Source organism: Sphaerodactylus townsendi, linkage group LG02 (assembly GCF_021028975.2).
Source record: "Sphaerodactylus townsendi isolate TG3544 linkage group LG02, MPM_Stown_v2.3, whole genome shotgun sequence".
Taxonomy (NCBI): domain Eukaryota; kingdom Metazoa; phylum Chordata; class Lepidosauria; order Squamata; family Sphaerodactylidae; genus Sphaerodactylus; species Sphaerodactylus townsendi.
Genome location: NC_059426.1, coordinates 31,312,467 through 31,327,901, shown reverse-complemented (window position 1 = coordinate 31,327,901; position 15,435 = coordinate 31,312,467). Strand labels below are relative to the sequence as shown.

At 44.7% G+C, this 15,435-nt stretch overlaps 1 protein-coding gene across 2 annotated transcripts in view; it reads right to left on the bottom strand.

The window, feature by feature from the left end:
- Positions 1 to 15,435, bottom strand: part of ABCB11 (ATP binding cassette subfamily B member 11) — an 87,687-nt gene that overhangs the window by 9,050 nt on the left and 63,202 nt on the right. For both annotated transcript variants that reach the window (XM_048486031.1, XM_048486032.1), the window contains 7 exons: positions 15,151 to 15,276; positions 13,863 to 14,066; positions 10,343 to 10,513; positions 9,440 to 9,641; positions 8,055 to 8,118; positions 4,247 to 4,382; positions 1,805 to 1,960 (listed from right to left, as the gene is read on the bottom strand). In XM_048486031.1, the coding sequence (XP_048341988.1) occupies positions 1,805 to 1,960; positions 4,247 to 4,382; positions 8,055 to 8,118; positions 9,440 to 9,641; positions 10,343 to 10,513; positions 13,863 to 14,066; positions 15,151 to 15,276 (1,059 nt within the window). The remainder of the gene's footprint in view (positions 1 to 1,804; positions 1,961 to 4,246; positions 4,383 to 8,054; positions 8,119 to 9,439; positions 9,642 to 10,342; positions 10,514 to 13,862; positions 14,067 to 15,150; positions 15,277 to 15,435) is intronic.

Here is a 15,435-nt window from a genome sequence, read left to right as displayed (position 1 = left end):
CTCAGCTTGTAAAATCTAGTGAGGTGCATGTACAGCCTTATCTAAGCAAAACAGCAAACAGGCTGTATGCTTTTGTGCTGCCCTCTGCAGCCTCCTGTGGTAGAGGCTTCCCGGCAGCATAGAGAGGCTTGTAAAGTGAAAAAGCCCCCCACGGCCAAGAAGCCCCCATGGGGCTCAACAGACTTACGCCACTTTTTCAGTGGCTCAAGTCTGAAGTACTGGCTGCTGACGTAAGGCAGCAAATGGCTGGGTGGAAATTGACTATTGTCAGTGCTATCCGCCACCACACTGGTGGTGGAGGCAGGGGGGCTGAGATGCTGGTGAGATATCCTGCATGGCATCTCAGTGCTGGGGAGGGCCACTGTGGCTTCATGTCGGTGGATTTGCCCCTTTGCCAGGGCAAGTGCCCCGGCGATGGCAAATCCACCAGTGTGGCTGTGCGAGGCTGAATGTGGCCCTCCTTTGGATGGGGCCCATAGTTTTGGGAGACTCATCGAATTTCATGAATCCGATAGTTTTAGGTTGGTTTGGGATGGAATTGTTTTTGACCATGAGCTCTACCAGATCTCTGTACCTTTATCAAATTCGTCCCACTGGGGCAAGGGGCATAAGGAAGAGGCAAGGGCTAATTCAGGAGAGGAGGGGTCTGAAATGATGAGCTAGGATTGCTAGTCTCCAGGTGGGGCCCGGATATCTTCTGGCATGACAACTAATCTTAAGACTACAGAAAACAGTTCCTGGAGAAAATGGTTTCTTTGGAGGGTGGACTCTCCTGTTGTGGTCCCTCCACTCCCTAAAACTCAACCTCTCCAGGCTCTACCCTTAAGCCTCTAGAAATTTCCTCCCACCTCCCACCCCCGGCAGCTAGCTCAGGCCCCCATTCTACCCTCCCCCCCTCCAAACCTCACAGTTCAACCCTCTCCACACCCCACACCTCATCATCCAACCCTCCTGCCACCTGAAGCCTCACCTTTGAATCCTCTTGCCACCCAAGCCACCCCATTCCATCCTCCCCACCCCAAGGCTCACCTTGCCATCCTCCCCCAACCCAAACCACTCATCTCCACCCCCCATCCTCACCTTACCACCTACTTCAAGCCACACCTGTCCTACCTCTCCCACCCCCAAGCCACAGACTCAGAACCAGGTAGATGGCAAATGTCATGTGGGGAGGGGGAGGCCAGCTACAGAAGGAGAAGAGTTTGGATTTATACCCCACCTTTCTCTCCTGTAAGGAGACTCAAGGTGGCTTACAAGCTCCTTTCCCTTCCTCTCCCCACAACAATCTTGCGAGGAAGGTGGGGCTGAGAGAGTCCTGAGAGAACTGTGACTGGCCCAAGGTCACCCAGCAGGAATGTAGGAGTGCGGAAACACATCTGGTTCACCAGATAAGCCTCTGCCACTCAGGTGGAGGAGTGGGGAATCAAACCCGGTCCACCAGATTAGAATCCACCTTCTCTTAACCACTACACCACGCTGGTTCTCCGGTAAAGCCCATTGCAGGGGGGTATGCTTCCTCTCCTGTCCTTTGCTAAGGCCCACTGCGTCTCCCCTGCAATGGGCTATGCTGCTAGTCACCAGATATTTGCTTTACTTATGCAAGAGAATTTTGTGTGCATACGAAGGAATAGCTTGTAGGAATTTCCATAAACCTGCAAAAATATGATAACATAAGAAGTAGGGGTGAACTATCAGAGATGAAATTAGCATATTGGTGTTGTACCATTCATTTCAGTATGTTTATACTGTATAGTATAACATTAATACTACTCAGTGCAAGGAAATACAAATAAGTGTGACTTACTCCAATAATCTGACTGAACAGCAAAGCATAGAGTGGATTGACTGCTCCATTGCCAGCTGCCCCTAAGGATCCGAGCACCATGTAAGGCCATTCTGGGGCATTGTATTTTAAAATTCTGGTAACATCAGCTGGTTCTACTTCTTCAGGAATACATTCCTTTAAAAATAGAAGACACATTGAATACAAAAACAGCGTGCTATTACTAATGGATTAATCTCATAGCAGCACCAAACATAAGATGTTCTGAGCATCTTGTCTTCCTGCTTGTTTACACCGTCGCAAGAGAGAGTTGCAAGGACATATAGAAGGATGTTGTCCAAGCTATATGTGTGTCTCCTGCCTTGTAGATCTTTCCTTTGAGTGCTGTAGGAAAGCAATGCAACCATGCACCTGTTAGGATTTGCAAGTGTCTGTCACAATCCTGACAACAAGGGGTTAACTGTGTGCATGTTAATTAGATAGTGAGGTCAGTGTCTTGCTATCTATTCATTGATTAGTCATTGGGCAGTTAATCCGACATTGCTTATGTGAGGCAGAGCAGGTAGGTCAGAGGTTATAAAGTTAACTATGTTCCTTTGTCTCACACTCACTGTTCCTTTTCTTTGCTACTTGTAAGATGGATTCACCTTAAGAGGTGAATAATGCCTCAGGCCTAGCTATGTGTGGGCTCACATGTCCTAAAAGTTCTGCAGTCTAACGTCTTGTGTCTAGAATCCCAGCACCAGGGATTTGTTATGTTTATTCCATGTGTACCCTACCCTGATTTAGTTAAGTAAAGTTTCTTTTTATAATCACAGCAAAAGTCTCCTGGTCTTTCCTCTCACTCTGCTTATTAGCCAAATAGGGAAACAATTCCCCAACAGCACCATTAGTTGGCAGTTTTTCATGATGTCCCGATTTCTCACAGATATATTGGAGAATACGAGTGCAGCTTTCCAGGAGGGCTCATAGTAAACCTCCTCCTCTCTCTTCCCCTCAGGAGAGCAGCTCATATTGTTTGGTGCAGGGGAGTTTCCTGAGTTGGGGGAAGGTGGGTGGGGACAGGATGGAATGTTACACCCATTGGCTGGGGATTCATCGTCGGACATTCCATCCCGTAGGCAATTGTGTATAAGGATCCTTAGAATATTTTAGAATCTTAGATCCTTACAAAATAACTGAACATGTCATAATTCATAAAGCGCGGCCGTGCCTCGAATGCAGCCGCCATTGCGGGAGGCAGAGGGGGCCCCAGTGAAGACTGTCTGCCCATCTATGGGCTGACAGGTGGCTTTTGGGGATGGCGCACGCAGGTGCGTGTGCTGGGAGGCCTCGGGCCCAGTCTGCGTGTGCGCAGGAGCCGGGCCCTGACAGTGACTCCATTAACCAGCTGCTGCCTGAAACCCTGATCTTTTGGTCGCATTTGCTGAAGCGTCGCATCTGGAGGGGAGCTGTGGACCTGCGTCGGGTGAATGGAGCCAAAGTAAGGACATGCCGGGTGGTAATGCACTTCGTTCAAGACTGGGGGGGGGGGGGCGCTCCACATCACGACATCTCATTTAAGGCAGAGGCAGGCAGGATGGGGTTCACTTATCACAACGTGGAATGGGTTTATGACTGAGTAGCCTTAGAGAGGAATTGTGTGATTCCTGAAAGCATAGGAAGCATTTGGCAGGAGCCAAGGGACGGGTTCATCCCTCCGTCCGGCTCTGTGGCGATTTGCGCATGGGGGGGGGGTGATCTGCTGGAAAGGGGAGCTTGGGGAGCTCCCCTGCTTGGTTGCACCTCCTTAAGAAGTAGGGGTGGAGCAAGCATACAGTTGGGATGCCCCGCGGGGGGCTAGGAAGCTTGCTCCCCTTTCCCAGCGAGACTTGGAAGGGGCTCCAGTCATGGGCACTTCGCAAGTCTGGAATGCCTCACTTCAATCTTCTGCTAATGCTTATTCCTCCAGCAGGCGGGCTGGAGGAACCATTTTCTCTGGGGGACAGCACTCGAGCTGCTCAGAGGCTTGATCACGTCCCCATTTTGGGTTCCTGTGCTTTCTGGCAATAAACATCTTCGGCTGTGGCCAATTTGACTACCCACACAAAATATGGTTGTCTAGTTTTTATTTCAACTGCTGGAATCACGTAACCTGAGCGGGAAGGGCCACACCTCTACCCGCAATGGAATTTCTAATTAAATGAATTCACAGACATCAGTTTGCAAGAACAGTCTTTGTTACTCTACCCCTTCAATAACTTGCTAAATAATAAGAACACTCTCCCCTCTATCCAGTTTTTCCTTGATGACTAATATTTTCTTCCATGTTCACTTAATTAGTACATTGATATTCTGCCTTTTATATTGTACAGCATGGACCCTAAGGAAGGATTTCCCTTCCAGTGTGAAATTAAGAAATGTATCAGGATCAGAAAACAGGAAACGTTGCTAAGATGTTGTTTAGTAAAGAATACGACTAACCTTTTTCAGTAGGCTAGAATCCTCGTCATACTCAGTTGCGCTATAGTAGGGCTCTAAATGGTCTCCGGCAATTGACCTTGGATGGTCAGGTACTAAATTGGACAACTGAGATCTGGAACGATGTCGAAGGGAGGCTCTGTGAAACAGAAAAAGGAGAATTCCTGGGGCCATATTTTTTTTTGCTATCAAGTCACAGCTGACTTATGGCAATCCCTGGTGTTGTTTCAAGACAAATTAAGAGGCAGTCTGCCATTGCCTGTTTCTGAGTCACATTTCCAGACACATCCCCCGGTTGGGCAGCAGACATGTTCTGGGAGATCCATGCTTCACATGTGCGCTAGGCCCCTACTTTGGATCTCGATCATTGTGCATGGGGCAAAGAGGTATATACCTCCCTTCCATTTCCCGCCTCTGAAATGATCCCAGGGAGCGTCTGTTGCTCCCCTGGGAACAGTAACACACAGCCATACCAGTACACATGCAGTCCTAAACCTCGGAGAAAAAAAATTCTAAGAAACCAGTACTGTCAATATGGAAGCCAACATGGAAGACAGTGGGATAAAATAGCACCAGAGTCTGACATTTGATTTCCTTCTGCTGTGGTTTTGACATGTATTACCCAGAACCCCAGACATATAACCCCCTCAATGAGCTGTTCAATGGGTTTTTTGGCAGCTGAAAAAAATTTGATCCTAATTCTGCTCTACAAGTCAGTGCTTCAGTTTCATGTCTAATGGTTTAGCCATTACAGAGATACCTGGGTATACTATTCTATTCTTCCTTTCCCACTTGCATCTTGAAAATGCAAGAAGGAGAACATAACTTCCAATGCAGCTTCCCAGAGAGAATCTTTCATGAACACAAAAGTTAGAACTGCAACCTAGACATTTTCATACCTTTTCATAATGGATTGCATAGCAACAGAAGGGGAAACACAAAAGTCAGAACTGCAACCTAGACATTTTCATATCTGTTCATAATGGACTGCATAGCAGCAGAAGGGGAAAGATCCGCAATGTTTTGGTAAATCTACTTATAAAGCATACAAACAGCCTATTGTGCCCATAAAAAGGCTCACACATTTCTAAACAGTGTGAACTGCAAGATTATTACTGCTTTTGTGAAATAGTGCTTACAATTCTCAGTTCAGAACAAAGCAGAAGTGAACATATAGAAATTTAGATATTCTTCCTCTTTCCTTTCCTGAGTGGCTTGCAGCCAAGTGCTTCAGCTTAACTGGGAAGATGAATTCAAGAATTCTTTGTACAGAAACAAAGTTATATTGAATAATTCTGAGCAAGAGTAGTCATATTATGACCCTCTGGAAAGTACTAATTCTCGTGGTGTGCTCATTCTTTTCTTTTTAAAAAACATGTCAGACCCCAAGAGATTCCAGGTGACATGTTTCATTGCATGCAGGTTTTATTAACGTAAAACATTTCACATTTTACACTTACAGGCATACACTTACAGACATAATAGGCCATTTCACCTTTTCTGCAATTGTCTACTTCACCTTCTCTACAAGTAAAAACAAAAGATTTTGTTCGAGACCTTTAATTCAATGGCTTGGAAGTCATGGATTAATTATGCTGGTGGAAGGGATTTCTGTTGGAACATGGGGCTCCCAGAACCCAGTCCAGCACTTTCCAACCACTATACCATACTGCCTTTCTTGTGCATAAAGGATATATGAAGTTACTTTTCTGCACACTTGGGGTTGTTGTTTCAGTAGAGGGTGTGATTGAGGTGTATTTTGAAAGGGATTCACTTTTTTTTACCCTGCTTATCTAAATAATGAGTTTGCTAAAAGAGCTAACAAAATTCAGAAACGTTATCAATAAAACCTTCAACAACAGAAGATTTAAAGTGATACTAAAAACGTATATAACAAGCCAGAAGCATAACCTAATGGCTCAAATTAAAACAGGCATCAACTGAAACAAAAATTAGATAAAATCAGAACTATCCACTAAACACCTGATGAGATAAAGAGGTCTTCACCTAGAACCGTGGTGGCGAACCTTTGGCACTCCAGATGTTATGGACTACAATTCCCATCAGCCCCTGCCAGCATGCCCAATTGGCAGGGGCTGATGGGAATTGTAGTCCATAACATCTGGAGTGCCAAAGGTTCGCCATCACTGACCTAGAACCTAAAAGTCAATAAACCCCAAGATGGAATACTTCTTGAGAAAAGTATTACAGAGATGCGGTACCACTGCCAAAAAGGCCCTGTTGCTTTCAGATGGAAGGATATCCCAGAGAATATCTATGGAATATCTTAATGAATAGGTAGGTTCACAGGAGACAAATAGTCCCTCTCATTCCTGGGTAGGTAGGACTTTACATTTAATGCAAAGTGACAGTTTGGCATGTAATGTCCTACATAGAAAACCTTGCTGTTCAGGGGCAAAGAGGGTGTCCACAGGCTATGGTATTTTGGAAGAAGAAATGGTGTGACCTCCTTTCAAAGGAAAGAACAGCTTGCTATTTTCTAACAAGTGTACATTGTTTTCCTTCCTTTTAACAGATCTACATTAACTGTTAGGAAATATGTTGCTGTATTTTGAATCCATCCTCCAGTCCACCATTTTGAATACATTCACTGCATTTTCAATCAGAGAACTGGAACTCACAAATATGTTTTGCATTCCTAACATGCAAAACTTGGCACAGGTAAAGACTGCAAAGTATTAATCATTTGCTTTTGCTGCACTTGTGTTTATTTGCATACCATGTGTACTTACAATGTGGATAATATTAAAGCAAAAATAACTGCAGCAGGAGCAGCTTATGGAGTAGGTCTCAGTAAATATCCCAGCCCCCACCACAAAGTGTCACTGAAAGATATCAGGATCACAAGGAATATCCCCAGGCCCAGTTTTGAGTGCTCAGGCTAGTGGGCTTTACGAGGCAATGACGGTGCTGCTAGGGCCATGCCACAACATTGCACAGGTACAAAGCAGCTAGTGGAAGCATTTTCAATCTGTGGGCTCTTGTTTTATTTTCCACATTTGTTGGCATGTTCTTGTTTCTCTTAAGGAATGTCAAGGAATAAGTAATCCAGACATGCCATAGCCATTGGACTAGATGACTTCAAAGAAAGAAAATAAACACCACTGCCAATTAATCCAATGACATCACCACCCTGTGCCCTTACCAGGTTCCATTACCTGCTTAGTAGCTGTGTACCCTCACAATGCTGCATATAGGCCAAAGAACACCACTGGTGCCTCCCAGAGTTGGCCATAGGGTTGTCAGTCACCCTTGGCCACCAGCAAGGAATGGGGGTAGGGTTGCCAAATCCATGTTGGGAAACTCCTGGGATTATCGAGATGGAGGAAAGGGATTTCAGTGGGGTATAATGCCACAGAGCCCCTCCCCCCTCCCCAAAGCAGCCATGTTCTCAACGGGAACTGATCTCTGTAGTAAGGAGTTGAATTTAATTCCAGAGGATTCACAGGTCCCACTTGGAGGATAACATCCTTACACCAGCCAGAAAAGGCACTGCCTCCCCTTGTTCCTTCAGCTATTCTCAGTGGTGGGGGCTCGGATATTATGTCCCATGAATCACTGCTGAATTCTTGCAGCACATACTACAAAATCTTTTGCTGTCTGGTAGAGAAGATGCTGTTTACTATATCCACCAAGATTAGTTGGAGCTCTCTGGCTTCACTGTTCATCATGCTGTTGTGATTTTATTGTGGTGGGTTCTATAAGCGATCATTATTGCCAGGTAAGCTAAGATATCACGCACAAGCCACAGGTAAATTTGCACAGTCCTCCTTCATTTCTAAAGGCTTACCTCAAGCTGGCCTGATAGCTTCCCCTACTGAAAGACTCCACTTTCTCAAGTGTTGGTTCAGATCCTGGGAAAATAAATACCCCAGAAGCTTGTGAGAAATAAAGAAAACCAGATCAGTTATTTTTTTTCATCAGCTTTTCTCTAAGGCAACCATTTATTTACAAGTGTTTCTGTTCACAAATCCCTTCCTGTCTGATTCACCTGATTCAGTTGTTTGCCTGACACTTCTAATAGTGGTTTAGGACTGGGAGTGTTTGAAAGCCATGCTATGTTGAGGCAAAAAAAAGTGCAGGTCCTAGGCTTCCTGACAGAAAATGTTTGCTTGTTTTTAAGGGGTGGCAGAGATTAGTTTTAGCATATATAGCTTGGAAAATATCGGGAGATCTGGGGGCTATGCCTGGGAAGCGTAGAGTTTGGAGCAGGGAGGGTCGGGAGCTTAGTGGTGTTGTGATGCATAGTATCTTCCCTTCAAAGTTGCCATTTACGCCAGGAAAACTGATATCAATAGTCTGGAGATCCATTGCAATTCTAGGAGAATTCCAGACCCCACCTGGAAGTTGGTAACCCTAGTTCTGGTGGTGGTAGGAAAGGAGTTCTGTTCCCTCACTTGTTGGTTTTTTTTTTAGATTTTCTTGGAAAATAACCAAGGGTTAAACATGTTGCAAGTCTGTTCTGTTTCAGTTTGTTTCACTGGGACTGTGTAGAGAAAGGGCTTAACCTTTCACTATCTACTTAATTTTACCAAAACAGGACTTCCTGCTTTGTCAAAGCACTGTAAATGAAAAATGACTGGGTTCTTCTTTCTTTCAAATGCAAATGACAGAGCATGGGAGCTAGTGGAGATTGAAGGATTAAACCCCCTTCTTTGCTGGCCTCCAGGCAAATTGAGGCTGGCCTCCAGGCAAATTGAGGCTGGCCTCCAGGCAAATTGAGGCTTCTCAAGGCAGCAATTTGTCTTATATAGCACAGCAAGATCTGGTCTTCATCTAGTCTAAATTTTCAGAAAGATGCAACTTTTTCCTCTAGGAAAGGTGTGGAAAAAATTAATGTGAGGTTGAGGAGGGGAAGGGGAATTTCCCCATTACAATTCTTAAGATTACATGTATCCATCCTTTAATACTTAGCACCCGTATAACCCAGAAAGACCAGGCATTCCACTTTAGAGGAGTGCCAGGACATACAAAGTGATGTCAGCATATTCCAACACTATACTAGATATCTCCATTGTATGTAATAATAGACTATAGAACAGTAAACGGGCCTATTTGGAACATATTTGCCGAGGGTGGTTATTAAATGAATAACAGATCAAATCAAAGGAATTATGAAAATGTGATTTTAGTATGTGTTTGTGAACTTATTTTAAAGTCAAATAAGGGACCTGCCTCGGAGAGACGTTTCAACCAGCGCTTTGTCTCCCTGGCTTTGCAAAGTCACCAGTGTGAAATAAACCCCTTTCCGTTCTAAAAGGTCATCATGTGTCCCTCTTTCCACGGCTCTCCCATGCTCAAAACCAATGATGACATCTGCTGTTTTGATGGTGGACAGTCGATGAGCAATTGAGATAACAGTGCGTCCCAAGCGAGCCTAGAGCAGCAGAGACAGGCAAAAAGTGATAAAGAGCACTGCTGGCAAATGGAGTCTGAATATTCCCTAAACTGAAAAAAATTGCTCCCTTCTCCCATTTTTAAATTAGCTGAAAGGTTTGCATGGTACAAAGAGCAGATATCTTAATCATAATCTATGTCCCTTTATGTCTCTTCCCAGTTTTAAAAACAGTAATTCTAAAGCGATATTTGGAAAATCATTGGCCATCTCCTTCCTGTATGAAGATCTAATAGACTATGTCTGGTTCAAGTTGCTGTACACCAGTGCCTTAAGGGGGCAGAGCTCCAATGCCTGTATGGAGCTTTTCATTCATAATGGCAAAATCACAAGGGAGTACATTTCTTGAACCAAGGAAGACCATTAGTGTATCAGAGCATGAACAGTACCATCCTGTTTAATTAACTTCTATATCCTGGATCATCATTTTAACAGCCAGTGAGAAGACACTTCAAGACTATATAGTTAAAGATCTTCATGGGATCATAGACTTCAAAGGGTCCCCTAGTTCAAATGTCCCCCTTGCTCAGGAAATGCAAAGCTAGACCATCCCTGATAGCTTCTGCTTAAATAACTCCACCAAGGGAAAGCCAATCCCCCACTCCTTGGGGTTAATTACTGGTTATAAAAGATTTCTGGCCATAAACTGCACCCTACTGAAGTAGCCCTGAAACGCAGCAAACCTTATGAAGAGCTCTCTGAACTGTAGCTTCGCTTTCATTATCCAGTGCAGAAGTAGCCATGTCCAGAAGCAGGATTTTGGGGTTTCGAACTAAGGCTCGAGCAATAGCGATCCTTTGCTTCTGGCCTCCACTCATTTGGCCGCCCCCTTCTCCGACAAGAGTCTCAAATTTCTAAAATGGTGGAAATATGAAAACAGGTAACACAGGTCTGTTGTTTACTCCTCTGGCACGATACTCACATTGCTTGCTACAAAAAAGTAATCTGACCATCTCTGCATGTGAAGGAAAAACATCTCATTGTTATTGTTGCTGTTGCTGTCGTTGCTGTCGTTGTCGTTATTATTATTGTTGTTGTTGTTGTTGTTGTTGTTGTTGTTATTATTATTATTATTATTAATTTGGATTTCATAGACTGCCTCATCCCCTGAAGGGCTCTAGGCGGTTTACAACAACAACAGCCATAGTCAATAATTAAAACAACAATTAAAAACCCTTAAAATTCAATAAGCAGAGTACCAATCTCTAAACAGAGACAGCTTAAAAATCCCATATTGGTGGCGCCCGTTCCTAAGGCAGGGAGGGGGCGGCAGTGCCAAAAGATGAAAAAAGCATTGCCAAAGATGGCGAAATATGGCAGGGACCTCACAAGGGGGCAGCCAATTCATGGCCAGCCTCTCCAAAGGCCCGGTGGAACAACTAAGTTTTACAGGCCCTGCGGAACTCACCAAGGTCCCGCAGGGCCCGAACAGCTGGAGGAAGAGCTTTCCACTAGGCAGGGGCCAGGGCTGTAAAGGCCCTGGCTTGGGTAGAGGCCAGCCGCATCATTGAGGGGCAGGGGACTTCCAGTAACTCTGCCGCCGCAGAACTCAGTGGCCTGTTTGGGGTAAGACGGTCCTGCAGGTATGAGGGCCCCAAGCTGTGAAGGGCCCTAAAGGTTAATACCAGAACCTTGAAGACGACCCGGAATTCCACTGGAGCCAGTACAGACAGTGCAATACAGGGGTAATATGATCTTTAAAGGTAACCCGCATAAGCAACCGGGCTGCTGCATTCTGGACCAGTTTCAACTTCCGGATCAACCTCAAGGGAAGTGGGAAGTGAGCTACTAAGAGATCATTCACAGCAACAAAAGCAAATTCTCCTGTTCATGCGTGATTCATGGGACACAGGAAAAGATTTTATACCATTCCATCAGAAAAGAAGAAGACTTTAAGAAAATAATATCCAGCACGGAGCCTGTGTGGCCTATGGTGTCTATCATCTTTCCTGCTGTCTTCATAAAAGGCTCTAATTAGACTCTATCCCTGGAGGATGGTGTATTTGACCCAAATGGGGAGAAGGCAAAAATGGTGAGGAGAAAGAAGAGAGGGAAGCACTGTTGTATGCTGAGTTGTGAATCTATGTTTCAAGTTTGTGACGGCTCCCCATGTCAATTATTTCTGGTGGTGCCCCCTATTTTTTCAAAAGTGCCCATGGGTTTAACAAGATTGGGAAGCCCTTCCTTAAGATATTACAGTGCTGCTTTATACCAAATAAGGCCAACGGCACATTTAATCAAGTAAAATATTTTCCACCTTGATAGACAGCAATTCTCCTAAGTTATAGGCCATTTAAGCATGTGTGGTCTCCTTTGCTTTGAGTGTACATTCCCTTTGGGTTTGATTTTCGGTTATGCACACATTTCCCCCTCTTTGGCACTTGCCCTTCTGTCAGATCAGAGAATCCTCAATATACGTTACACGAAAAAACTAGTATAGTGCAGATACATCAAGCAACTCTTCCGGCCAAGGAAGTGGGAGCTTCTGCCCCATGGAACAGGGGAAAATTCTTGGAAAACTTGTCTTCTTTTGCGATATTTCCCCCAGTTGGATGTGAACTCTTGTGAAATCCATACTTTGCTTATTGAAGTCTCCAGAGGACATTTTATATTACTTGTATTCTTGAATGTGTTGTTATTCTTGCTTGTTTGTTTGCTGCACTTCGTATTAAATTATTGGACACAAGTATTATATACACTGCAAGGACATCATTATTTCTTCATAGCCAGTGGGACAGTGTTGTTTATTTGTTGCTTGAGATCAGAGAATCCCCACAAATTCTGAAAACTCTTTAAGTGCATAGATAACAAACTTTCCTGGCCTTTCTACCTTAGGTTCTTTTGATTAAGTTTTGAACACATGTTCCACCACTTACCTGTGGCTCTCAAAATGCTCAGGTCTGAGAGTGAAATGAGTTGAATGCCTAGATATTTAGACAGTTGTAAAGCTATGGATGTTTTCCACCTGACTTTGGTTTTGACTTTAGTTGTGAGTATGTATATATACACACAAGCATACTCATCGCTTTATGTGCTCTTCACTACCCAGGCCAGAAAAGTTACCTGCAGTGACTGTAATCCAAGGACACGTGTTCAAAGCATGCACTCATAGTTTTCTTAAGGTTTACCTCTCTGCAGTCCTAAAGGCAAACAAATTGCCTTTCAGCTTCTCTACCAGGCTTCTGAAGGAGAAACTCAAAGAAAATGGAGAATCGCATATATGTATGCTTGTCTCTTACACACTGCCTTTTTCAAAATTCTCCCATCAGAGCCCCAATCTGCTTAAAATGGAAAGGAAATTAATAAGCAGTTTGAGGAAGCTGTTGAGAGGGAAATGTTCAGGACAGTTCTAATGGGCATGCAGATGGCAGAAACATGAATGTTATCTGTTAGCTTCCTCAAACTGCTTATTAACTGTTGCCAGCTTCCAGATAGGTCCTGGAATTACAGCTGATCTCCAGATTGGAGAGAAAATTACAGTTTCAAAGGATGGACTATATGACATTATACCCTGCTGAGGACATATCGTGGAACATCAGCATGGCTGTGGGGGTTCATTTGTGCATGTCTGCGTAGCTACACATCAGTGGGAAGCAGAGGGGGAGCGACCAGGGGGAAGGGGTGTGTGCATTGCACTGGGCGCATGACTGGGTATGTGTGGAAAAATTCCCTCACCCGCAGCTCCCCCCCACCCCCCCCAACACACAATTACCTTAGTTCAGCCTGAGAGTGAAGGCTGGAAAAGCAGCTGGGTGGGAACTATACTTCCCTGGAGACCTTGCGAGCCCCAAGGTCTCCTGGGGAAGTGTAGTTACCACCAGGCCGTTTTCAGCCTCAAGTGAACAGGATGCTTTTTCCAGCCTGCACTTTCAGGCTGAACTAAGTTAAGTGTGTGGGGGTGGGGGGCGGAAAACATTGAGTGCGCCCTGGGTGCAGTATGGCCCAGCTACGCCTCTGGTGGGAAGTAATTAAAAAAATAGATGTGTCTCCGTGTGAAGGCACAACAGCAACCCGGATTGTTTCTTTTGGTTCCAATTGCTGCCTGCACGGATGCATGTGAACTTGAAAATAGGAAAACAGGTTCCTTTATCCCTATTGCAACCCGTTATACATTTGCTGTGCAGAAGGGACCTGAGTAAAATAAAGCCTATAGGAGGCACGTGGTCACATCCAAATGTTATAACTTTGTGAAATGTATTTTACCAGAGGCAAATCCATGATAAAGTTATAGGCGTTGGCTTCTTTGGCAGCTGTGATGATGTCATCCATAGTTGCGTCATCCCGGCCATACCGAATGTTCTCTGCAATGGTGGTAGCAAAAAGGACTGGTTCCTGCTCGACTATGCCAATCAGAGAACGCAGCCACTGAATATTAAGCGAGCGGATGTCATGTCCATCCAGAGTTACCTACACAACAACAATAATTGTCAGGGAAATACCAATCAGAACATGTTTGTTGTTTCACACAGGGTTGGACCCTTTTAATCTCCAAAATTCAACAGCTATCATCGGGGTGTGTGTGTGTGTGTGTGTGTGTGTGTGTGTGTGTGTGTCTAACTTAGGTCTGCTTCCAAAAGATGTAATTCTGTCCAGAGTATCCAGCTGCATACAAAATTCATGTGGGAAATGGATTCAATCTCATGGCAGAGGCCTGTATTCATCCAATGGATGTTTTCTTTGTTCTCTATGTTTTCTTTAATCCCATCCATGCGACTTCATAAACAGATTTTGAAATGCTCTTTGCTTTCTAAGGTTATTTATCATACCCCCACCCAATAATAATAAAACAAAAATCCAAAGCCTCTTTCCTGAGGGCTCATGGAATTAATTTCACCAGTTTTAGATTCTGGTGTGGGTTTGATTTCTGGCTGCTCTCATCTTCTGCCTTAATGTTCAGGGCAGTGTTTCCCAACCTTTTCGAGGTCAGGGTACCCTTGACCTCACTCTTCATTTCTCACGGTACCCCTGCCGTCACCCCCACCTTCCCTTCCCATTGCCCGTGCTTGCCACACACCCCACCCTCCCCTCCCAGGGTGAAGGGAAGCACTGGGGGTGGTGGTGGCTGCTGACCTTGTGGCAGGTCCTGCCCCATGGGCCAGCTCCGTGTTCTTGCTGGCGCTGGTGGGAGACACCACAAAAATAAGGGGGGGCGGTAGTGTTGCCGTGGTATTCCTGGGACATGCTCACGGCACCCCAGGGTACCACGGAACCCTGGTTGAGAATGGCTGGTTCAGGGGCTGGTCTCTTAGGCTACACAAGCACCATTAACATCAGTCTTATTGACACAGGACTGACATAAGCAGGCAGTGATGTCCCCAGCCTGGTTCCTGTTTCTACAGCCACTCATGATTGTGCTCAAGAACTCACTTCCCTTCCCATTAAGGTGCCCTTTATGGGCTTAAAGATGCTTAGATTTGTGCTGAAAGGGCCTTCTCTTCTTCAGATTAAAATTAAACATTCTTATTTCAACAAGTTTAGCTCAAGTTCTCACCATGCCTTTGTTAGGGTCATAGAATCGCTGGATGAGTTGCACAGTCGTACTCTTCCCAGCTCCACTGGGGCCAACAAAAGCCGTTGTTTCCCCTGGCTTGATAATCATGCTGAGTTTATCTAAAATCTGTAAATGTGAAAAGAAAAGAAAAGATAGGTACAATATTTGGAAAATGCTATTATTATACCCTTTTCAAGAAAAAGATGACACCAGATTTGAGAATTCTTCTACCGTTTCCTGGACTGACTTTTGTTGTAGAACGCTCCGCTTGGGTCCTAGTGCCTT